The sequence below is a fragment of the Dermochelys coriacea genome, chromosome 1, assembly GCF_009764565.3.
Source record: "Dermochelys coriacea isolate rDerCor1 chromosome 1, rDerCor1.pri.v4, whole genome shotgun sequence".
NCBI lineage: Eukaryota > Metazoa > Chordata > Testudines > Dermochelyidae > Dermochelys > Dermochelys coriacea.
In genome coordinates this window covers 53,889,068-53,915,109 of record NC_050068.2, presented here as the reverse complement: position 1 = coordinate 53,915,109, position 26,042 = coordinate 53,889,068, and the positions used below count along the sequence as shown (strand labels likewise).

General features: G+C 42.3%; 1 protein-coding gene across 1 annotated transcript; it reads right to left on the bottom strand.

Moving 5' to 3' along the window:
• NHLRC3 (NHL repeat containing 3) lies at positions 1 to 25,910 on the bottom strand. The gene is made up of 7 exons (XM_038389370.2): positions 25,775 to 25,910; positions 16,463 to 16,615; positions 10,644 to 10,791; positions 9,942 to 10,142; positions 6,586 to 6,677; positions 3,156 to 3,268; positions 1 to 2,424 (listed from the first exon to the last, which is right to left on the bottom strand). Exons 1-7 carry the CDS (start codon positions 25,865 to 25,867, stop codon positions 2,196 to 2,198), a joined length of 1,029 nt encoding a protein of 342 aa, XP_038245298.1. The 5' UTR covers positions 25,868 to 25,910; the 3' UTR covers positions 1 to 2,195.
• Between the last annotated feature and the right edge of the window lie 132 nt (positions 25,911 to 26,042).

The following is a 26,042-nucleotide window of genomic DNA, read 5'->3' as shown; positions in this document are numbered from 1 at the left end:
TTTTAGCTTCTAAGTAAGTAATTTTACTAAGCAGTGTGCAAATCAGGAAAAATGTGTTGAAAAAATTTTTTTATACAAAACATTGTCATTTAGATGAACAGTTCAAGTTTAGCAGTCTGATTTTTCCCCATTTTACCCCAGATCAAAAAATCCCATGCAGCCAAAGTCATCACACCAGACTACAGAAATGAGGAACACTTTCAAACTAAGTCGTAAGGTCCTCCATTGTGAAAGCTTGACTTACTTTTTGCCAAATTATGCTAAAATGTAATTTTGCTCAATTATTTGTAATAAATCAATTTCAAGCACTTATCAGTCACCTCTTGGAGTAGGTCACAAGTATAGCAGTGAAAAGGAGTTTGATAGCTTCCTACTAACCACCAGGTGACATCTGTTCATACCACAAGTACCTATAAACTGAACAAACACAATTTGGCCCAGATTCTCAAAGGCATTTAGGCACCTAGTTCCCACTGATTCCAAGAATGAGGGGGGCAGCAAAAGTCAGCCAAAAATGTTTTTAAAAAATTGATGTCTGAGTGACAAGTCTCAAAGACACAGAGGTCTCTAAGGCACATGCAGAACTTCATTATCTGCATCAGTTGGAAGGCTTCTTGAGCTGCCAATCTGAAGGTATCTGCCAGTACAGTGTCTTTTTCAGTATCACAACCATCTATACAAAGTCCTCTTTGTTCAGGATTGCCTGAACAAAGCAGCAATAATGTCCAGACATAGCAATCAAATCTGACTCTTCCTTGATGATTCACGTAGACTGTTGCTATAACATGTTACATAAGGATCTAGACTCCGTAGCAAGAAAGGTCTTCAAGGCTAAACTGAGCATACCTCAATTTCAGTGAACCTGGTATTGAACTAAGCAATAACACATTAAACTGCTGGGACATCCATGATGGTGAACACTTCCTGGGGAAGAACTATAAAGATAATGCCTCTGGAACAGTCACAAAGAAGTTTGCAAGTTCTGTGCTAAAGAGAAATTAGCTGCTGATGTATTAGCAGAAGGCCCTCAAAAAGAAGTGGAAAGTCGCAGCTTAATATTGAAATAATGTCCTTGAAAATCTGAAGACAGAATAAAAGATCAGACTGATCTCTAAAAAACAATAATCCAAAGGCCAAATATTGCTGTAGATGATGTGTCTGAGTTTCAACAAGATTGAGAGAGTGAAAGCATGTTATAGGTCTCCAGGCCTAAGGCTGATTAAAAGTCTCCTAGTAAATCCTGAGTATGTGCCGCACGGAGCTCAGATGTGCTAAGCTTCAACACACTCTACTTTGAGGCCTTGCTTACACATAAAACTTGTACCCATTTAACTAAATCAATTTAGAAATTCAGTTAGTTAAAAATCAGTGTCACTTCATTGTGAAGACATGCTTAATTTCATTTAAAGTGCTTTATATGGCATTAGCTTAAATCAGTAAAGAACTGACGCCTTTGATGTCAACAGTCAACCTAAGGTAGATGCCAGAGATGCTAAAGTCTCAGCACTGGCTAGAAGTACCAAAAGTCTCATTGAAGCCAAGGGGACTATGACATGCTGCATCTTTTTGTTCCGAGTTGGACAATGTTAGCATAAAGAGCCAAGGAAACCTGAAGCAATGTTAAGCTAGAGTCCAGGGCCTCAAGTGGACAAGGCTTCTGGAAAATTAAATATGTAGACATTTCTCTCTGCCAGCTAGAACCTTAGGAGGTAACAGAGTGCACTGGCTAGGCAAAGAAGTCACAAGATTCACCCCGGACACTGGAGGTAGAGTGTGTATATTGATTAACAATGGAAATTATGCCTAGACCAGCAGAATAATTACAAACCTAATGTCTTATGATTTATCAAGACACAAGGGGAAAAACTACTCTGAAGTTAAAAGCAGAGTAAAACATGGTAAAATGGAACTAATATGCATTCTCCAAATCCCAACAACTAACAAAAATGAAACAAAACACACAAAACACGCCAGTAAAAACAAATGATGACAGATCAAGAGAAAATAGCTCCCTGAGTTTGACACAGAAAATAAAAGTGAGAGCAGGTCACAAAACAGTTTTTTTTATACATTCTAGTGGTGCAACATGCTGCGCTTATGAGTGGAAGCACAGTCTGCAATGAACGTAAGGAAATCCAGCACGGATCTTGTAATCCAGAAGAAATGGCTTGTGCTGAATGAACCAAAGAAAACAACTAGTTTAAGGGTACATATTTTTGTACTTGTTGTGCACCAATTTCTGCAACATAAATTGCTCCAGTCTTCACATTTACATCCACAAGGTGTGGTTTAACCTCATCAGCTAGCTGGATTGTGTTTACCACATGGCAATCTCCAATGGATCCTATTGGTGGTGCTGCCAAGACAGTCACTCTGTTAATACTCAGCTGAGCTACAATTAGATATTCTTCATTGGGAGTTAATCTAAAAATAAAGAAAATAATTAGAATTAACATTCTTAGAACAATTCATGTTAACACTGTTATACTATGTGCTTTAAAAAATTATTATCCATATCTAAGTGAGCAAACAGTGTTCATGTGCAGAGTAGGCAATCAGTTTTCTAACTTTCTGATTTGAATTTCAAATCTGAGGTTTAGGGTACCCTCATGTATAGCCCATGTGCCAGTCACTTAACATCCGGCTGCTGAAGTTCTCAAATCAAATGAAAACGATTCTAACATTCTCAGTCTTACAGTGCTGTAGAGTATACAGAGTAAGCATACAGGACTGCTCTATGTGCTGCTGCTTCTCCTTGGTGTAACAGCAAACTAATAGGAATTTACACAATGGAAGTTAGGGCCTATGCCTGTAACCTTTACACATCTGAGTAAGAGGGGCAATATCAAGCTCTTAATTGTGTTCCCCAATGTCTACGAAACTCACAACTTTAAATTAAAATGAAAGTCCCAATCCACCAGTTGGATCCACAAAGGCAGATCTTATGAAGTCATGTGATTGCAAGGATTCACCTTTACAGATTCTATTGCAGGATCAGGAGTCAGGACTTAATTCCATAGCAATTCCACTTGCTAATTCCAGCGTCTGATGTCAAGCATTTGCTATCAACTTAAAGTAATGTGGAATCTTACTGGAGAAAAAGTAGCATTCAGTTTCCTTTGAAATGTTTTTGTGGAAATACATATTTATAGTACCTGACAGAAGAGGGACCATCTTCTACGAAACAACTACTCCAGGACCCCAGCCATTCCCCTGTGACTTTACTGAAAACCTGGATTCGTTTGTTTCCTCGGTCAGCAACCCACACCTATTGTACACAGTAAATACAGCTATAATACAGCTATACAGTATATATACTGCTATAAATAGCTACATCAAAAGCATAAGTTCCTTACACGTAATGGGCCAAATATAGTGAAGAAAAGAGGGTTACATTGGGAATGAATTTGGCTCTGCTTTTATTTTACAAAGTTGACTAACCAGGTATTAATTTTCAGACTCAGTCTCAAAAAAAAAATCCTTACAATGAAGTTAAACTATATATCGAAAATCACAGGTAAGATACACAAACAACTTTACTCTGCCACAGTAGAGATGCCAGTGTCCTATGCTCCCCTCTTTTGTGGTTGCAAGACAGAAATGTTCACCACAGAACACAGGTTTTTCAGTGCTCCTGTACATACACTTATCCAATGCTAAGTATCATGTCACCAAACTAATAATTGCTCTTTTTTTTCAGCTACATGATCTAATTTCATGAGCAAGATCTAGGAGGTTTGCATATGTAAATACAAATCTGTGCAATGACACTTTGAAAACTGGCCAGCACAGGGAATTCTGGGAATTGGTTATCTTCGGTATGCCCCTTGTCTAATCAGAAATGTGTGAAGTAGGATTTTTTTCTGTGGCTTGTGAATGGGTTGTAATAACACTGTACATTACATTAAGGCATCCCATTATTGCGATCGCTGACAGGATGAAACTGTTTCGTTATAGACAATCATGTCCATCAAACATTTTAGCTTTCTCAGATTATTGCTGCAGGGGCAGAGGTAAGTGACAGTTTGGGTACCTTACCTGTGAATTTCCATACTTTGAATTTTAAAAATAAAAGTTTACATTTTTAAAGTTATTTGAGAAATTAAAGCATTTCTGTAAGACTATGTGCGATCCAGGGACTCACTGACTGGTGCCAACTGGCAGAGGGGGCAAGCATGTTTTTACAGGGATTCCCTAACATATACTAAAAATTATGTTCTTACGGTCTTGGAGTTAAGGCAGGTCACCAGGAGTGACGTACCTCAAAGATATTCCTTTCACACAGGAGATAATTATTTCCCTGTCTGGACATTGGTGTATTGTATGCCACACACTGTATGCCTATTTGCATACTGAGCCAAGTACAAATTGAGAGATTGAGAAATATATAGGAGAGGAAATTTATAGGAAGAAACAAAGAGCAGGGGTGTGTCCTGTTTATGAATAAAGACAAAAAACTGGTCTGGTATATCTTGGAGTGCTAAGAGACACACTGAATCCTTCATCTCGGAGGCAAACTGACAGCATGCATGTTTTATGAAAGAAGGGTCACAGCCACCCTAGCTGTAAAGTGCTGCAAGGAGTTTGGGCGAGCAGTATCCTATCCCACTAGACAAGAGGGTTTCTTGTCAATTAAGTCTAGGCTCCAGAATGCACATTATGATTTTATTTTACATACAATCATTTGTTTCCAATATTTCCATTTGCTATTACTTGAATCTCTATGTTTTGTTAAATAAATTTATACCTGATTTCACTATAAACAAATTTAAGTGTTGCAAGTTAAGCAGAGTGGTGATCTGAAGTTAAACTGTTAAGGTGAGCTGTAGTTTCTTTGGAAGCAGTGGTTTGGTGAATACTGCGAGTGTCCTGTGGATAAAAGTCTGGACACTCCAGGGAGACGCTTGGAGAGCTCAAAAGTTCCAGTGTGCCTATTGTTAACCTGTAGATGGACAGCAGAGCCTGCGAGGCCTAGAGGGGAGTACTTGTGTTGCCTATGGCTAGTAAGGTTGGAGAGCTGACCCACAGCAATCCAAAACAAAGCTTTCTCACACTAAGGGCAGGTGGTAGTGAGGTGCCACATAACCCTGTGTTTACCTGGGAAGTGTCAAAAAAGAAAAGGAGTACTTGTGGCACCTTAGAGACTAACAAATTTATTTGAGCATAAGCTTTCGTGAGCTACAGCTCACTTCATCGGATGCATTCGGTGGAAAATACAGTGGGGAGATTTATATACACACACAGAGCACATGAAACAATGGGTATTACCATACACACTGTAAGGAGAGTGATCACTTAAGATGAGCTATTACCAGCAGGAAGGAGGGGAGGAAGGAGGAAAACCTTTTGTGGTGATAATCAAGGTGAGTCATTTCCAGCAGTTAACAAGAACGTCCGAGGAACAGTGAGAGGTGGGGTGGGGGAGAAATAACATGGGGAAATAGTTTTACTTTATGTAATGACCCATCCATTCCCAGTCTCTATTCAAGCCTAAGTTAATTGTATCCAGTTTGCAAATTAATTCCAATTCAGCAGTCTTTCGTTGGGGTCTGTTTTTGAAGTTTTTTTGTTGAAGGATAGCCACTCTCAGGTCTGTAATCGTGTGACCAGAGAGACTGAAGTGTTCTCCGACTGGTTTTTGAATGTTATAATTCTTGATGTCTGATTTGTGTCCATTTATTCTTTTACGTAGAGACTGTCCAGTTTGACCAATGTACATGGCAGAGGGGCATTGCTGGCACATGATGGCATATATCACATTGGTAGATGCGCAGGTGAACGAGCCTCTGATAGTGTGGCTGATGTGATTAGGCCCTATGATGGTGTCCCCTGAATAGATATGTGGACAGAGTTGGCAACGGGCTTTGTTGCAAGGATAGGTTCCTGGGTTAGTGGTTCTGTTGTGGTTCAGAAGACAGGCCCAACAAAGAAAACAACAGAACGCCACTAGCCATCACCTTCAGCCCCCAACTAAATTGGGCAGTGTCACAATGTGTACTCAACCTCTGAGGCACTGTGATGAGTTCTAACTTAGATAGAACCTTAACTGAGTTATATGTCAGGGAATTTCCTTAGTTTTTAAAATTGTCCTAAGATTCTCTGAAGGAGCTTTGGAGCGACAACACCAAAGGTCCTCAGAGTCAATGTTACCACCTTGCAGATTCCATCAAATGCAAAGGAACAGGGTAGGGGTGGCAGTATATCAGGGGAACTTCCTTCTTCCTGCCCCCTTGCAGTGCAAATCCTTGAAAGGTCTGTAGGAGTAGCAGCTTCCTCCTAGGGCCTGTAGGACATCCGTGTATATATGTATGTGAAGAGATTATGGCAGATTGTCAAGACTCCCTTTTACCCTCCCAGCCACGTCAAGAAGAAGTTTTCAATGTGAAAAAGTTAAGCATGACTGCTCCCATGATTAAAATTGTATGCAGTAGGCCAGATCTCAATAATCAAAGATGAAAGAATGGCACTTTTTAGGTTGTCTTTTTTTTGGCAAAGGACATTAAGTACCAAAAACACATGTAGACATATACGGGAGAAGGCATAAAAGTTGTCTCTAAACACTGAAAAACAGTTTTAATTCTTTACCCGTCCAACAGAATCCACTGTGACACTGTGAGGAATCTTGAACTGACCAACACCTGTACCATTTTCCCCACGCAGCCATATTTCCTTGAAATCTAATAGCAGAAATCACAATAAATAATGAAAAAGTAGTTTTCACTTTTATTATGTAGTATGAATGAGTGAAATATGTTTGGCCTTATTTTCTTTTAAATGATTCATAGCAACAGAAATACAAGTCATTTTTATAATACAGGACTTTAAAGGGATTTAAAACACAATCTTCCTCTTCTTGAAGTCCAGGGGATAGTCCCAATGACTTCAATGGGAACAGGATTAGACTCTTATTCCTAATTTCAAACTTTACTATTCATAAGGAGACAATTCTATTTACATTTGTGGCTCACTAATTTTTCCATGCAGGATATATTTGTTTTTCATTATGAATCCATTTGGTGTCTGTGTATGTTAAAAAGAAAGCTGCAGTATCAAGCAGAGACAGAAAAGGGAAAACTCTCTCTCCTGGTCATGCTAGAAAAGCAAAGAAATTTTTCAGCCAAAATAAACTATAATAAACTATATTGCTTAGATTTATCTGTCTTCTGCTCACAATAATACAAAATGGAAGAGTATAACTGGCAATATACCAAGGTCTAATTTTGCCAAAAAATAAAGTTCATGGTCATGACCATGTATTGGTTTCTTTAAAGATTTGTTTCTTCAAAATAAAAAGACATTTTCAAGATGCATGAACAACAGAAGTATGACCTACATGAGAAACTACAGGGTTAAAGCTCATTGTAGACCTCTGACACAGATCCTAGCAAGCACCCCCTCCTGGCCACCAGTTGGACTGCTCTGAGGGGGAATCCAAGCCTCTGCTCCTCTGGGTCCCGGAGGGAGAGGAAGGAGGGTGTTAAGCTTCTGAAGCCCCAGTAGGCTGCAGCACTGTTTCCTCCGTTAGCCTCTCTAGCACATTTCCTAGGCACTGACTCTCAGTCTGCTATCCTTCTTGGAAATGGAGCTCCTCAGCCCACTTGCCCAGGACCAGCACTGACCTCCGAGATACATCAGTTACTCAAACACATCCCTCTCCCAGAACTCCACCCCAAAGTGTGAAGCTTTTGGTGCACAGTTTAATTCTTTCAAGGACATGTAGCAGTTGTGAAGCAGTCGATACACACTCAGACACTCTGCACACTAAACACATTAATGCTCCTTTACACTTAAACATGTAAAGCAAGCACATGATAGTATAGATTATTCAAAGCAATAAAAGTTGCAATGCATGCCCTTTACCATCTCATCATTCCCTGGGGAGTCCTTATGGACCATGAGATCTAAGCGGGCAGGGTGTCCCCTACCTCATGCAGGCTGCTACCTGTTGGGTGATCTCTCCCTCTTACCCAGCTTTTGTGACCTTGCTGTCTCCTTTTCCATGCTTCCTCTTCCTCTCAGCCCTATATTCCTGTGGGTTCCCTTATTTAAACACTGTGGCCAGCATTGTTTTGTTCCTGTGTCCACTGCCCCTGCCTTTCTCCCATCCCTTCAGAGGAGTCAGTTAGCCTGATTTTCCAAGGATAGGTTTCAGAGTAGCAGCCGTGTTAGTCTGTATTCGCAAAAAGAAAAGGAGTACTTGTGGCACCTTAGAAACTAAAATTTATTTGAGCATAAGCTTTCGTGAGCTACAGCTTACTTCATCAGATGCACCGATGCTCAAATAAATTTGTTAGTCTCTAAGGTGCCACAAGTACTCCTTTTTTCTAAGGATGCAGCTCACCCAGTGTTCCCAGCTCACCCAGTGTTCCCAGATGTTTGCACCTGAATAGAGTCATTGTGTCCTAAGCACCTCCTACTGTATCTATCTGGTATGTACCTGCTACAGGCCCCGTCAGCAATGGTGAATCCAATACATATAGACACTCATGATATAGCAGTTTTTCAAAATACACCATCACAATATCAATCAGAATTCATAAATTGTACTTGTACAGCCCCAATTCATCACAGTCCCAATTCTGCAAACATTTACACATGCTTAATTTCAAGCACATGAATATTCACACTGAAGTCACTGGTTTCAGAGTAGCAGCTGTGTTGGTCTGTTTCCGCAAAAACAACAGGAGTACTTGTGACACCTTAAAAACTAAAAGAAAAGGAGTACTTGTGGCACCTTAGAGACTAACAAATTTATTAGAGCATAAGCTTTCGTGAGCTACAGCTCACTTCATCGGATGCATCCGATGAAGTGAGCTGTAGCTCACGAAAGCTTATGCTCTAATAAATTTGTTAGTCTCTAAGGTGCCACAAGTACTCCTTTTCTTTTTGCGAATACAGACTAACACGGCTGCTACTCTGAAACCTTAAAAACTAACAAATTTATTAGAGCATAAGCTTTCATGGGCTACAGCCCACCTCATCGGATGCATAGAATGGAACATATAGTAAGAAGATAGATATATACACACACACACACACACACACAGAAGATGGAAGTTGCCATGCAAACTGTAAGAGGCTAATTAATTAAGATGAGCTATTATCAGCAGGAGAAAAAAACTTTTGTAGTGATAATTAAGATGGCCCATTTAGACAGTAGACAAGAAGGTGTGAGGATACTTAACATGGGGAAATAGATTCAATATTGCACATATTGAATCTATTTCCCCATGTTAAGTATCCTCACACCTTCTTGTCTACTGTCTAAATGGGCCATCTTGATTATCACTACAAAATTTTTTTTCTCCTGCTGATAGTAGCTCATGCTCTAATAGTAGCTTATACTCTAATAAATTTGTTAATTTCTAAGGTGCCACAAGTATTCCTGTTCTTTTTACTGAAGTCACTGGGACTACTCGCAAGCTAGGGCCTTAATCTTTACAAAAACAATGAGAAAATAGGCCAGGGTTAAAATAGCAATGACAGGTATTAAAAACATGACAATCAAGGAGTTAGCTGATTAGCTGGGTGTTTTTGCTAAACCGATAAGTAGTGAAACAGGCTCTGATTCAAAGCTCATGGAAATCAATGGGGTGTCTCAGAGTAGCAGCTGTGTTAGTCTGTATTCGCAAAAAGAAAAGGAGTATTTGTGGCACCTTAGAGACTAACAAATTTATTTGAGCATAAGCTTTCGTGAGCTATAGCTCACTTCATGCTAATGCATCTGATGAAGTGAGCTATAGCTCACGAAAGCTTATGCTCAAATAAATTTGTTAGTCTCTAAGGTGCCACAAGTACTCCTTTTCTTAATGGGGAGTCTGTCAACTAACTCTAGTGGGCATAAGATCAGGCCCACAGTTAACAATGTTGATGTTTAAAACTATTATTAGGCCTCTAAATTTTCAGATGTCAACTCTTGTGTACATTCTCTTTTCACATACCTGTGGACAGTTTGAATAATCTGTTGTTCATCCCTCCATCTCCATCCACAATATAGATCTCCCCTGTTTGTTCCACAAATATTTCTGCTGGCTGATCAAACTGCAGTGGATTTAAACCTGAGCCAGCTTTACCTTGAGTACCCAGGACTTGAATAAGTTTACCAGAAGGACTGTACTGTTTAACTGTGTGCCCATATTCCCCTGTATTAAGGAAAGGCATAGAAATTTCTCAGCAAAACCATGGCTCTTTGACATCAACACAGTAACAACAAGATAAAAATCCACTGTCACTTTAAGAATGAAACTGAACTAAGAAAACTCTGTAGTAAGAGAATGATTTCAGATTAAGGAGGCATCAAATGGACATGTTCACAGTACTGGAGCTGTCAGGATTGGATAGAGGACACAAATTATGCATTAAGATGCATGCTTTTCTGGTCCTGTTCCTTGATTAAGATCTGGAAATGTTGGCCAAGATTATCAGCGCTGGCAAATGAGCACGTGGCACAACTTATGAGCCTTCAAACTGCTCTATCTTGTACTGGGAAACTGGATCAGTGCACAATTAGGATTCGGGGAGCATGAATCTGGCTTAATGTTCTTTTGGTATCTTACTCAAACAATTAAAATTCAAAGGGATACCTGCAAAAAACCTATTTTCTCTGTGGCACAATATTTTTAACATGTTCCCATTATACATACCGGTTCCAACATCTGTGATCCATATTGAGGTATCTGTAGGGGTGCTGACTGCAAAGATACCATGAGGCATTTCAAGTGTGGAATTCCATGCGTGCAGGAAATATCCTTCATCTGAAAACACTAGTACCTTTGGTACATTAGCCCCTCTCTGAAGGTGTACAAAAGTAGTCAATTGAAAAAAGGATCTTATCAAGCAAATAATCTCACTTTTAACAATTCTGTTTAAATGTCAGAAATTTTCATGTCAAAAACCTTTACAGACATTAATTAATAATTCTCAAAACAACCTGTGTGATTTGGGCAAGCACTGCTAACCCCATTTTACAGCTGGGGAAAAACACAGAAAGGTTAAGTTTGCAACAGTGTTCATTAATTTTGGGACACTTAAGGCCTGATCTTCAGAGGTGCTGAGCCACTGCTGCTCTCATTGTCTTCATTCTGAATTGTGATTGCACGCAATCTCTGAAAAAAACATCATGCCCTAGGTCTCCGAAGATGGGCACACATTTTTAATTGTACTTAATTGTCCAGGATTTCAGGTGCCATGGCTGTGTTTTATAAATAAAAATCTCACCACTTTTGTTTGCATTGCTGAAGACAGAGGGTCTTAATAGAATCTAGATACTAACATGTAGGCATGACTAGTACAGTTAGTAAAATTACAGTATAACAGTTGCTTGGGATGGCTGATTTTCTGTCTATCCGTCCTAGGTAGTGATGTGGCCACTGTGACAGATATGGTAATTTCCTGCAATATCCTTGAAAGTCTTATGTGTCTACTATTCTGGGCCAGGACTATATGTAACTTCTTTATGAGAGATATGACAAATACTGCAACCCCATGTGTATATTCGGGGTCCACTGTTTAAATGAATGTTTTATTGTGTTCCACTCCAGTGGGGGGAAGGCCACCACAGTTCCTACAGGAACTAAAAACAGTGGATGGTGACTAAGGCAAATCAGCCAAGTTGTAATCCCCCAAGGAGGTACCACCTCCTGGGGATGCTTGCATGTACTAGCTCAAACTAGTTTCAGAGTAGCAGCCGTGTTAGTCTGTATTCGCAAAAAGAAAAGGAGTACTTGTGGCACCTTAGAGACTAACAAATTTATTTGAGCATAAGCTTTTGTGAGCTACAGCACCCGATGCATCCGATGAAGTGAGCTGTAGCTCACAAAAGCTTATGCTCAAATAAATTTGCTAGTCTCTAAGGTGCCACAAGTACTCCTTTTCTTTTAGCTCAAACTAGATTCTCCACAGACCAAAAGACAAAGAAACGACTTTGGGATAATTAGCCTCAGTTTAAACTGACTTGGGCCTTCTTTCTGATTTAGACAATGTACAGAACTTTCTATCTGGAAGTGTGGGAGTGAGGGGCTAAAAAACTCAATGATTTTGTTTAAAAAAAACAATATTTTTTTATTTAAATTGGATTTTTTTATTTTATTTAAATTTTAATAAGTTTTTCTTTATAAAAATAAACCTGTTTAAAATGAAATCTGAATTTAATACGAAATATGTTAAGGCACAAAATTATAATCTCTTAAAACATTTAAATAAAAAATAAATATGCTGAATCCATAAGCCTCTATCAAAAACTGAGTTAAAGGCTGCATTTCTATATAAAGAAAGAAGCAGGGGGAAAACAGGTAACTTTTAACGTCAAGCTTTATAGATAGAGCACAATAGGTCATGCAGTGTATTAAGGGCTTGTTTTGTTAAATAAAAATAAATTGTATATGCTGTTTTGTATTTTTAATTAAATTCTAGTTACCATCCTAATGCAGCTTGACACAAATCATGAGAAAAAAGTTAATTATCTAGTAAATAAGCAATATATCATTCACCATCTTCTAACATACTAAAAATGTACAATAAGAATTTGAAAATACTGTATTAAGCTAAATAATTGCTTAAATAAATGTATATAGTCATAGTGTAACCTCCTAGGTAGTAAAAAGATGCACCAACGCTAGTGTAAAGGCTCTATTTAGCTGTAAATCAATATGTTTTAATGGTTATATCAACCAGTGAGAATGCACCTTTCTCTAGAAAATACCTGAAGTGCAAATGGAAAAGTAGATTAAAATCATTAATTTAGATGAGGGGTGCGGAATTTACAGCCCGAGAGCCAGATCTGGCCCGCTGCTTCATTTTATTCGGCCTGCAGCAAATCTCCACACCGTGGACCGGAAGCCGTGAGCCGCAAGTGCCGGCTCGCCCCGCTGTGGGGGGAAGCTAGAGTTGCCAGGCCATTAAAAATCCAGCTGGCTCCATGCAGCTCCCGGAAGCGGATGGCATGTCCCTGCGGCCCCTAGGCATTGGGGCGATCAAGGAAGCTCCGTGTGCTGCCCCTGACTCCAGCTCCCATTGGCCGGAAACCACAGCCAATGGGAGCTGTGAGTGTGGGCAGCGTGCACTACGCAGAGCTGCCTGGCCGTGCCTCTGCCTAGGGGCCGCAGGAATATGCCGGCCGCTTCTGGGAGCAGCATGGAGCCAAGGCAGGGAGCCGGCCTTAGCCCTGCTGACCAGGAGCCACCTGGGGTAAGTGCCAGCCAGCCAGAGCCCACACCCTGAACCCCCTGCCTCAGATCGAAACCTGCTCATGCACCCTAATTACCTTCCAGACCCCGCACCACCTCTCACACTCTAACTCCCTCCCAGATCCTGCATCCCAACCCCCTCTCCAGGTGGGAGCCCCCTCCCACACCCTAAGTCTCTCCCAGAACCCGTACCCACACCTACATCCCAACCCCTTACCCCAGCCCTGAGCCTCCTCCTGCACCCAAACTCCCTGCCCTGAGCCCCCTCCCGGAGCCTGCACCCCGAACCGCCTCCCAATCCCCTACTCCAGCCCACAGCCCCCTTGTGCACCCCAAATGCCTCATCCCCAGTCCTACCCCAGAGCCTGCACCCTCAGCTAGAGCCCTCACTCCCCTCCTGCACCCCGACCCCCTGCCCCAGCCCAGAGCCCCCTCCCACACCCTGAACCCCTCATTTCTGGCCCCACTCTGGAGCCTAAGGGAAGCCCCGAGCCTCACCCCCCTTCATGATGCTGGAGCTGCGAGCACTGGCTCGCTCTGCTGGGGGGGGGAGGCCCCAAGCCTCTGCGTCCCCCCCATGACTGATTTTTTCTGTGGGTCAGTGGCCCCCCATAGAAAAAAGATTCCCCACCCCTGATTTAGATTGAGGCTTTCCACATTTTGATTTAAATCAACTCATCTGGGGTGGCCCAATCCTTGGAGAAGAGTTGGAAAGACTGACACCTAGCAGTGTCCTTGTTGGAGTTGGGTATGATCTTTATTAAGCATTTTACTATGTGTGTAGGTTCCTTTATTGTTTTTAATATGTTTTGTCTGTAAATCTTTCACCTTAAATATAAGTGTGCTTGGTTAGAAAAAGATTTGTGGTAACTTACAACGGCAAGCAATTACAGCTGTTCATAGCCTGTGAAGACAAAGCAAATCACAGATACTGGCCTGTTTAGGCAGTCTGGCTTGCTGGGAATATCGCAGTGTACCCAGGGAACTGAGCAGCCTAGAAAACTCCCCCCGTCAGGAGAGAGAGAAATGTGGGTCTCAGCCCAAGAGAGATGTTGGCTAAGGAGCCATAAACCTAGAATTGTGCCCTTGAGGAACCATGAAGGGGGAACACAGGTGCAATTTCCCTAGACTATGACATATATGGTGGCAGCATATGTGGGATCTAGGTCAGTGTGAATTGCCAAAAGTGCTAACAGCAGTGAAAGCAAGTACCATAGAAGGGAAAACCACAGAGTGAAGTCATAGTCTTTTGAGGAAAGGAATAGTGAGAAGAGAGCCAGACACAAATGAATTATGAACAGCTGAAGAAAGGTCAGCTGGCTGAGCTATGCAGAGACAGGCAGCTCAACACAGAGAATTAAAGACACAGCTAGTAGGTTTGCTGTATTTTGATGACAAGAAGAGGTATGAAGTCCAGGTTGGTAGGGAACGTTCAACTCACTGGTACAGGGTCCAGCAGGCAGGGGGAATCTTGGAGCCAACACTTTGCAGGGCAGCATGGAAGAGCCTGACAGAGGCAGCAACTATGTTCTGTCCAGACTGAATCCATCACTGCAACTGGGATTGTGGGCAGGTCCACAGGCTGACCAAGACAGGACACAGCTGGAGAAGGACTCACTGCATCTGGAAATCTAGCTGTTTGCAGACCAGGAGCACCAGCATCAGCATGAAAAGTGCCAGTGTCAGAACAAACATGTGGAGAAGGAGAAGTATTGTCAAGATGGAGAGACTGTGTCAGCAGGACCAGGTTCAATAACATCAGCTCAAAAAAGAGAAACTGCACCATAGTCCGGTAATTTACCATAGTCTGGTAAGTGGAACCAGGCACTAGATACCTGTCCTGGTGAGTGGCATCAACTCCAAATTTCTTCCTGGCTTTAAGGGATGACATGGATGTATTTCTAAATGCTTCTGAAATGAGGTTTGAAGGACTGACTCCTACCAGAGCCCTGGCTGGAGTTGGAAGGTGATCTCTGGTAAGCTTATTAGTTTGTACGTAGGTGCTTTTGTTGTTTTAATATGTTTTCTCTGTAGCGCTTTCACCTTTAGATTAAATGTGCTTGCTTATAAAGGGCTCTGTGGTAACTTTCAACTGCTGGCAATTATATTGTGCATAATTGCCTTGAGAGAAAGCTTGCCCTGTTTAGGCAGTCTGGCTTTCTGGGAATATCACAGTGTAGCCAGGGTACTGTGCAACCTGGAAAGCCCCTTGGTCAGGACGCAGAGATAACGTCTCTCCCCAAGAGAGTTAACAGCTGAGGAGCTGGGAGCTTAGAAGGGGTGCCTTTGATGGAACATGGACGTGAATGCAGGTGCAGTACCCTGAACTGTGACATCCCCGAACACTGGAGAATCTGAGCATCTCACAGTTTCTGATTTATTAATCCTCACAACACTCCTGTGAGTATTATTATCCCCATTTTACAGATAGGGAAGAGAGGCAGAGAGAGACTAAGTATCTAGGGATGTAAATACCATTAAAAAAGTGAACTGTTTAAACAATTTTAAAATATGTTGTTTGAACGGTTAACCATTTAACTGGCTGGAGCCCATCTGGCTGGCGTGGCTGAGCCCGCTCCGTCCAGGTGGCCCTGCTCCATCTGGGTGGTTCAGCTGGGCCCACTCCGGGCAGGTGGCCCTGCTCCGGGCAGGCACTGCGGCTGGGCCTGCTCCAGGTGGGCAATGCTGCTCGGGCCACTCCGGGTAGTGCAGCTGGGCCCTCTGGGCTGGCCGGTGCGGAGCTGCTGGGGACAGCCGGATTAACGGTTAAGGTGCTTAACCAGTAAGACTATGCTTCCAAGTTAATCTTTTACATCCCTGTAAGTATCTTGCCCAAATTCACAGAGGATGTTTGTGGCAGTGCAGTAATTGAACCCAGGTCTACCATAGCCCACTGGGCCATCCTTCTTTTGAGGTTTACTGAGTTGAGGCAGGGATATGAAGAACAGTAGCAGAAGTGACATATACAGTTGCCTCCGTTCTCCTAGCAGGCTTCCATGTTGTCGGCTTTCCTTGTGGCACTTGCCATTTCAAAACTATTTTTTTAAATTTGAAGCCTTTAAAAAACATAAAAGCAACAAGCCCAATATGCACAGGAAGAACCTTCACATCCAGAACTACTTTAAAGAAATGTATGCCACTAATAACCGTAGTCAAATTTACATCTAGAATTTAATACAATAAAACGGTTATAATTATCATAACATAAATGCAAATGGGAATTCCAGAGAAAAACAACATAATGCTAATAAGGACAAAATTCCAGTGCTATTACTTACTTGTGCAACATAAACCAGATCATGGAGAGGGTCAACAGCAACACAAAATGTTTGCCCAGTGAAATATTCTGGACGTTTAGGCCAGCCTACATCCAGCTTGTAAAGCTGTTGCTCTATCCTCCAAGGGGAGTAAAAAGCAATTGCTCTTAATACCTTAAAAATGTAAAAGTAAATAACCATTAATAGTTAAATTCCATGAGATTCCACTTTCTATAACTTTTCAGCTTTTTATTAGTTATTATTAGGGTGAGATTTTCAAAGACACAAATGGTGGTTGGGTGTCCAATTTTGACAAAGTCAATGGAAGTTCTCCAGCTAGCTGTTACTTGGGCCTTTGTAAATCTTCTTTGTTAGAGCCAAATGAATCAGCACACTTGAAACATTAAATCAAAGTGTACATCCACCAATTACTCAATAACAAATATTATTCTGACATGGGATTGTCTCTAAGTAGTGTGCAGGGATGCTGTAGAATTACTGATGCAAAATTACACAATTGTTTCCCAGGTGTGTAGTTCTTGGCACTCAAAATGTGCTGAGCTCTTTTAAAAAACTTTTTAAAACTGCTAAGCTCTTGTAACAATTCTGGATGGTGTGTCCACAATAGCCTTCCAGTAGCTGTATCTGATGTGCTGGCTAAACCATGTTGATCAGAATCATGTTCAAGACAATTCACCCCAAGCACCCTGAACAGTGATATAGTTTTGAAGTGGGTAATATGGAAACAAGTCTTACCACCTGTGTTTAAAGAGGTTGTATGAACTGGGTGGTGGCTAGATTTAATTCTCAAAGCAGTTTCCATTATCAAGGGACCTTTACTGTGTAAACCTGTGTGTGTTAACAGTAGTTGACAGCTCCATCACAAAGCAGCCGATGGATATCAAGACTCCTGCTGCCACAACCACAGAGTTCAACATGACTCTATCCTGCTACAGCCAGGACTGGTTTTAGAGTAGCAGCCATGTTAGTCTGTATTCGCAAAAAGAAAAGGAGTACTTGTGGCACCTTAGAGACTAACAAATTTATTTCCAGCCAGGACTGGAATCCTAGTTCTTCAGCTCCCTACAGCTCTCTACCACTTAAGCTAAAGAAGATCTCTAGTGGCTTATTCTAATAGTAGGCTCCTTTGCTCTTGATGGTCTTTGCTGAAGGGCAACATCATGCTCACTCTCTTCTACACGTAAAACCAGAACGTTACCACAGATGGAAGGATTCATACACACAGAGGTGGGTCACTGGAGATGAAGGGGGTGACAGTAGACAGGATGAGCACACGTGCATTTCAAAGACCACATCCAACCAGGTCTAACACATTTTGCCACCCTGCCAGGAGCCTCCCATAGAGGCCTTCAGCCTTTCCTTACACACAAGGAGAGCCAAAACTCTTAAGGAAACACTTGATTAGTAGCCCTGCAAGCAACTCAACCTCCTGGCCAATATGCAGCTGGCTACTGATCCTGGCAGACCTGGGAAGGCTTTACCTCATCTCCTCTCTCCAAAGGTAAAATGCTGGATTGTGCAGGGCAAATGAGCAAAGGGGGCGTGGAAACTTAGTTTAAGGAGGGGACAGAAGAGGGAAAACAAAGTACAGAGAGAATGAGTGTGGCAAAGAGGAAAGAGAGGAATAGGTTGAAACACAGGGAGAGAAGGAATGAGCAGGGAAGTGAAAAAAGAAGATAAAAGCCAGAATCCTGTGACCATAAACAGACCAAGAGGGCAAGAAGCATAAAGACAAGAAAAAGAGCAAGGAATATGCAGGGCCCTGGATGCTCCATGATTCCATGACAATGGGATTTGCTACAGAATTTATCTTGCCACAGAACTGTGTGCCAGAATCTGATTTTTTTTATATATATATATATATATATATATATATATATATATATATATATATATATATATATATATAAAAAAAATAACCATACACACACACACACATATATAAATAAAATGTATGTTCTAGCCCTTACAGTCATGGAGAAAAACTCAAATGTGGGCCAAGCATAAATTGTCTGCATCATCTACCAGCATCTGGAGAGAGCCTGAAACAATAGTTCTGATGGGGTGACTTTTCCCATTCATTTCAATCAGGGGCCTTTGGGCTCTGCCAAATTAAGCAGCCATAGAATTGCATTCTCCTAATAAAAGTTAGACTTGCAGAAACATAGTAGAAAATATAGTAGAGGGAACAAAGAGAGAGAAAATGTTTTCTAACTCCTCATCCTTTACTGTAATATAGCTGGTACTCTTTTTCTTAATCAAGGGAAGAGAGTCAGGGAGAGACACAAGGTTGAAGTTTGGTTTATTATTCTCAGTTCCTTATTTATTGCACCAGCTTCACATTCATGATACCTAGTTCCTTATTCAAAGGCCAAAATTATTTACAAAATATATTAATGTAAGATACATTTTTTTTGAAATATCATCAGATTAATGTGACTGAATGTGATCATTTGAATTACTAATTCCTTAATTATTTATTAAGTAAATAATCAGACAGCTGGGTTTTGACTGCAAGCATGTGACAAAATAAGTCTTGATCACCCCAAGTGACATGTCCCTGTGACATGTTCTGTTCTGAACCACATGACTGTTCTGAAGGAGCTGAGACAAGTCACTCCCCAACCCCAACTTTTGTTCCTGTGCAATATACTGCCACGTGTCACTTCCACACTTCCACATCATACACAGAGTTTGAATAAGGAGGTGGGTTTTGACAGACTGTATGTGAATAAATGAGTCTTGGACATCCAAAGTGACACATCCCTGTGACCATCAGACTGTTCTTAAGGAGCTGGGAATCCAATTCACTGACCCAAAGCTTTGTTTTTGCATAGTATGCTGAAAAATGTCATACCTCCACTCCACTTCCATTTTATAAATGGTGACTGAATAAGGAAATCTGGATTTGACTAAATGTACATGACAAAATGTCATTTAAAGTGACCTGAGACACACCTCCCTGTGACTATCAGGCTGGTCTGAAGAAGCTTGGCCATGCCACTCGCCGATCTGAAGATTTGGTCATGCGTAATGTGCTGCCACATGCCACACCTCCAACCCACTTCCATTTTGTATATGAAAATTGAATAGGGAATAGGATTTTGATTGGCTGTACAAGACAACATGTGTCTTGGGTTATCTCAAGTGACATGGTCCTGTGATCATCACAGTGTTCCGAAGAAGCTGGGACATCCCACTCGCCAACCTGAAGCTTTGTTGTTACACAATGTGCTGCCACATGTTACTCCCATTCCACACTGCTTGAATAAGGAGCAGGGATTTGACTGCCTGTATATGACAAAATGTGTCTCAGGTCACTTCAGGTGACATGGCCCAGCGACTGTCAGGATGTTCTGAAGGATCTCAAATATGCCCCTTGCCGACCACAAGGTTTGTTCTTGGGCTACATGCTTCCCCACCCGTTCCACACTGTAGAGGGCTTAAATAAGGATCTGGGTTTTGATAGACTATACGTGAGATAATTCAATTTGGGTCACCCCAAGTGACATATCCCCACAACTGTCAGACTGTTCTGAAGTAGCTGAGACATGCCAGGGGTTAGACTAGATGACCCTGGTGGTTCCTTTTAACCCAGTGGTTCTAGGATTCTATGCCACTTGCCAACCCAAGGATTTGTTCTTCAGGAATATACTGCCACTCGTCACACCCCAACCCCAGTTCTGTATTGTACATAGTGTGTGATTAAGGAGCTGACGTTTGACTGGCTGTATGGGACAAAATACGTATTGAGTTACCCCACGTAACAAGTCTCTGCAACCGTTATTTCATTATGAAGAGATGAGGATTTGCCCCTTCCAGAGGTGAACCTTTATTTCTGGTTTGACAGATATATATTGGCGCAATTTTTGTGTGTGTTTTTTCTGTGTTAGTTAACATACAATACGCAATATTGCATCTAAAAATCAACAGAACCAGTATTCAATGAATTTGCTGCAAATCAGTCTGTAATGTTTTCATAGAAATTATATGATAGTTACAAATGAAGAAATCCATTGGAACTTTAATTTGTTTTTAGATGAAAAATGTATCAACATTTTTTAAATTCTGTTACACACATAAAAACAGTTGTGCCAATTACAGTTGTGTTTTGCTCATTACACAAGAAAAAATAAAGAAAAGACACTGCAAGGGCACAGCTGCCTTCCAATAATCATGTTTATGAGCTACATGCAAACATAAAAGGCCTATCAGTGCATACTGCTGCTTTGAATGGTTTCTGATGGCTTCTAAAATACAGACAACAGTGAACACTATAGTGCTCACATTCTACTTAAAGGAATATGTAATGTAGTTGTAGCTGTGTTAGTTGAGCCAGTTTGTGTCTTGTGTGGCTGTGAGACTCAGACAATAGAAATGTACATTGGTACACTTTAATGGAATTTGAAGAATCTATCTGTAGGTAGAATATCTCTACCTCGTTTCCTTTTTAATTCCAAAATTCCATCATAGAAATGCCAGCCCTCAGTTTGACCAAATTTGTGGAAACAAACAAAATGGTTCCCAGTGTTGTGTGTCATTCCAACAACTTTATACATATAATGACACCACCTTTGTTTTGATAAACTTTACTGTTTATACAAATAATATTGACGACTTCAATTGAACTAATTAATAATTGAAACACTTGTAAATATTAATACTATAGTCAAGTTACATAAAAAGGTACTACAGAGAGGGCAGTTGGCATATTTTTCTGTAGTAGGGGAACTGCATTTTTGTCTGAATATTCAATGAATGGTATTTGAAAAAGACAAGTCACTACTCTGAAGCGCATCCACCAAAATGCATCTGTTGTCTTTCAACTTACTTGTTAACATGCACAGAAACCTATGCTGGAAATACCCCAGGGTAAAATTTTTGAATCTTTGTGTGATCAGACTTAACAATAATGAATAAGATGCATGGTTCACCATTAATGAAATGTCGTCTACTCAATTGACATAATCCATTGCATTTGTTCATGTTTACTCTGAAACTGTAAAATAAGTATAGATGTTGCTATTTATTATAATATTTTAATTAACTGAGCAATGGTTGCTGCTGTTAGTGCTGATTATTGGTGACACCTATATTTAAGCATTCCTAAGGATCTGTATGATCAGACCCTGTTTTGCACATAAGGGAAGTTTCTTCATAAACTTCTGCACAGAATTGCTGCATAATCTGGTGCTGTCTGCCGCTTTATGGTCTGTAATCCTGACTCAACCACCTATTGCACCAAACATCCACATGGAGGGGAAACTTTGATAAAGGTGTGTGTGCAGAACGGCCAATAACAGGGTTTCCCAGATTCTCAAGTACACCTAGACCATCCCTGTCAGGTGTTTATCTAATCTGTTCTTAAAAACATCCAATGATGGGGATTCTGCAACCTCACCTGGAAGCCTAATCCAGTGTTTATCTATCTTGACAGAAAGTTTTTCCTAATGCCTAACCTAAATCTCTCTTGCAGCAGATTAAGCCAATGACTTGTTGTCCTAACCTAAGTGGACATGCAGAACAATTGATCACTGTCCTCTTTATAACAACCTTTAACATATTTCAAAACTGTTGTCATGCCCCTTCAATCTTCTTTTCTCAAGACTAAACTTGTCCATCTCTCCTTTTAGGTCATGTTTTCTAAATCTTTTATCATTTTTGCTTTTCTCCTATGGACTGAGCAGCTTGGGCAGCCAGGCGCACCGGCTACCGCTGGAGCAGTCTTCCCACCTCAGCCCCTCAGCAGCAGGAGTTGGGTTTGGCGGGGCTCAAGGCTGGGGTGCAGGGTGGTGTTTACCTGAAGGGGGGCTCCCCTCCCTCAGCTTCTAGCTCCATGAGCTGCCTCTAACAGCAGGCACTGCCCTTGCAGCTCCCATTGGCCGCGGTTCCTAGCCAATAGGAGCTGTAGAACCAGGGCTTGGGGCAGAGTGGAGGCAGCACATGGAGCTCAGGAGCCAGATAAGGAGCCTGCCCCAGCCCCACAAGCCCCTCCCCCTCCCCCCCAGTACCTGAAATGTCCTCCCAAGTACCTGCAGCACCCCCTCAAGTTTTAGTCAGGGGTATTTAATACAAGTCATGGACAGGTCAGAGGCCATCAATATTTGTTTAGTGCCCGTGACTTTTACTAAAAATATCCGTGACTAAAATGTAGCCTGACTCATATTCAATCTGTGATCCATTAAAAGCCCCAGATCATTTTCAGCAGTACTACCACCTAGCCAGTTATTCCTCAGTTTGTAGTTATCCATTTGATTTTTCCTTCCTATGTATATTACTTTGTGTGACATATATGGCAATTTCCTGCAATATCCTTAGGAAACCTTCCTGAATTAAGGCTAAGTATATTTTAAGTCCATTGCATTAAATGCTACGGTTATGTATTATTGTGGGCAAGGATTGTCTTCACTTCTCTAGTGGAGAGATAGCATGTAAACCCCAGGAAGTGTTAATAACTTAAGAGAAGTATACTGAACAACAGGCCAGACAAGAATGGACAATTAGGGTGGCGTCAAGTGATTTTGCTGAGGATCGCTATGGGGAGGGGAATGCAGATTCCACACCTCTGGTTTTGAAAAAACAAAAAACAAAAAAACCCCCAAACAAACAAAAAAACAAACAAACACAACAGACTTTTGAAGCTACACTTTTCAGAGGGGCTCACTGTCAACTGCTTACCTGTTCCCGGAATCTAAAGGAAGAAATCTAATCAAGGAAGGAGTGACCTTTCCTAGCAATTCTGGTTCTGAGCTGCGGTTGTTATGAACTTGTAACCACAGAAAAACACTTTTGTGGGGTTTGAAGGACTGTCTCCTACCAGAGCCCTTCGTGGAGTTGAGGGTGATCTATAGTACACTTATTAGTATGCGTGTAGGTTCTTTTGTTGTTTTAATATGTTTTCTCCATGATACTTTCTCCTTAAGAATAAATGTGCTTGCTATAAAGGGCTATATGGTAACTTGCAAATTAAGGCAATTACGCTGTTCATATCCTTCAAAGAAAAAGTGAAGTGTAGATGCTGGCCTCATTAGGCAGTTTGGCTTGCTGGAAATCTCACAGCGTAGCTAGGGAACTGTGCACCCCTGGTTGGGGGGAGAGAAACATGGGTCTCTGCTCAGGAGAAGCGACATCTGAGGAACTGGGAGCCTAGAGTGGGTTCCCTCAAGGGACCATGGAGGATGAATACAAATGCAGCTGCCATGAACTGTGACACTTTGAACTTGTCTTTATTGAATTTCATATTGCTGATTTCCAACCAATTCTTGACTTTGTCAAGATCATTTTGACTTCTATTCTTTCCTCCAAAACCTTGCAACCACTCCCACTTTGGTGTCATCTGCAAATTGTATAAGCATACTCTTCACTCCACTAGCTATGTCATTACTGAAACTATTGACTAGTACCAGACCCAGGTTCTACAGACACCTGTAGAACCCCACTAGATACATCCCCCCACTTTGACAGCAAACTCTAACTACTCCCATCTCTTATGCCTCCATCCTACTTCCATATTGTAAATGATGCTTGAACAGGGAACTGGATTTTGACTGGCTGTATGTGATAAGGCAAGTCTTTGGTGACATGTCCCCACAACCATTAAGCTATTCTGATGTAGCTGACCCATAGACCTGCCTTTCTTGAAACTCTGCAAAAATTGCGGCCCATTTCACAAGAGAGTATATGGGGGTGGTGGGAAATGGTCCACAATTTTTTTGCAACATAAAAGTTTCAAGTAAGGCAGTTCCATGTCTCAGCTACATTAGAACAGCTTAATGGTTGTGGGGACATGTCAGTTAGGGTGACCAAAGACTTATTTTATCACTTATAGCCAGTCAAAATCCAGTTCCCTATTCAAGCACCATTTACAATATGTAAGTGGGGTGGAGGCATAACAAGTGGCAGCGTGCTACCCAAGAACAAAGCTTCAGGTCAGTGAGTGGCAGCATGGTCTAGTTCCTTCCGAACAGTCAGATGGTTGTGGCGATGTGTCACTTTGGGTGACCTGAGAAACAGTTTGTCATGCACAGCCAGTCAAACCCACTTCCTTATTCCATCATCATTTACAGCTGGAATCTCAAACTTAAATCACCACAAGGGCTACGTGAGGACTAGTACATTGGCCCGAGAGCCGCATCACTGATATCCCCTGTCCCCACACCACCGCTTCCATGAAGCCCCACCCCCATTCCAATCCCTTCCCCAAAGCCCCCACCCCAACTCTTTCCCCTCCCTGCCCCAATTCCAACCCCTTCCCCAAATCCCTGCCCCTGCCCTGCCTCTTCTCCCCTCTCTCCTGGAAAGCACTAAGCGCCGCCAAACAGCTGTTTGGTGGTGGGAAACGCCTGGAGGTAGGCAGAGGAGCAGGGACGCAATGTTCTGCGGGAGGGAGGGAGGGGAGCTTGGTGGCTGCAGAAAATAACTCGGGGGGGGCACGTGGGGCTTGGTGGGCCACAGCAAATAATTCCGCAGGCTGCTACATGTTTGAGACCCCCGATTTACACTATGGAAGGGGGATGGGGTGCTATGCGACAGCACACTGCACAGGAGCAAAGCTTTGGGGTCAGTGAGTGGGGTGCCCCAGCTCCTTCAGAACAGGCTGACCGTTGCAGGGACATGCCTGCTAGGTGACCTGAGGCTTATTTTGTCACATACAGCCAGTCAACAGCCAGCTTCTTAGTTGAAAAAAGAAAAGGAGTACTTGTGGCACCTTAGAGACTAACATTTATTAGAGCATAAGCTTTCGTGATCCGATGAAGTGAGCTGTAGCTCACGAAAGCTTATGCTCTAATAAATGTTAGTCTCTAAGGTGCCACAAGTCCTGCTTTTCTTTTTGCGAATACAGACGAACACGGCTGCTACTCTGAAACCTTCTTACTTGAATAACTAGTACAGTAATTAGTCATTTGCATTTTTAATCACGTTCATTAGATGACATTTCTAAAAACTGACTCTTACCCCGATACATTTTTAAATAACGTTGCCCTTTGACTAAGTTAACTAGGAACCAGAAATAAGGATCTGGGAACAGAGAACCAAGTTCAGCTCTTTGGGAGAGGGGGAGGGTTCGGCTTGGGAAGAGACAGAGAGGAAGGAGCCGGCTCCCCCTTCCTCCAGCAGTCACCTCCTCCTGCCCGAGCGAGGGGCCTGGGCACCTGGATCCGGGCGTGGCGTCTGGGACAGGCCCAGGGTGGGGATGAAGGACACGGCGGGGCGCTACGGAGCCAGCAGGCACGGGGGGGGGGGGCCCAAGCTTACCCCACCCACTTGTAGGTGGATCCCCCCGCGCTCTCCGCGGCCCCTGCCCAGACCCACCTGGGATCCCGAGAGCGCGCAATAGAAAACCAGCAGCGCTGCTATGGCGCTGCCCATGGCAACGGCCAGGCCGGGCCTGCCGCGCAGCTTCATGCAGCCCGGACAGCGTCACAGCCGGGGCTCGCCCGAGCCCGGGCCGCGGGTGGCTCACGTCAGCCGGAGGCCCCACCCCTCAGCGTGCGCGAGCCGGGCATGCCGTGGCAGACGGCAGCTTTGTCACATGACAACAGGAGGCGCCTGGGCGCATGTCAGTCGCGCGACTTCGGAC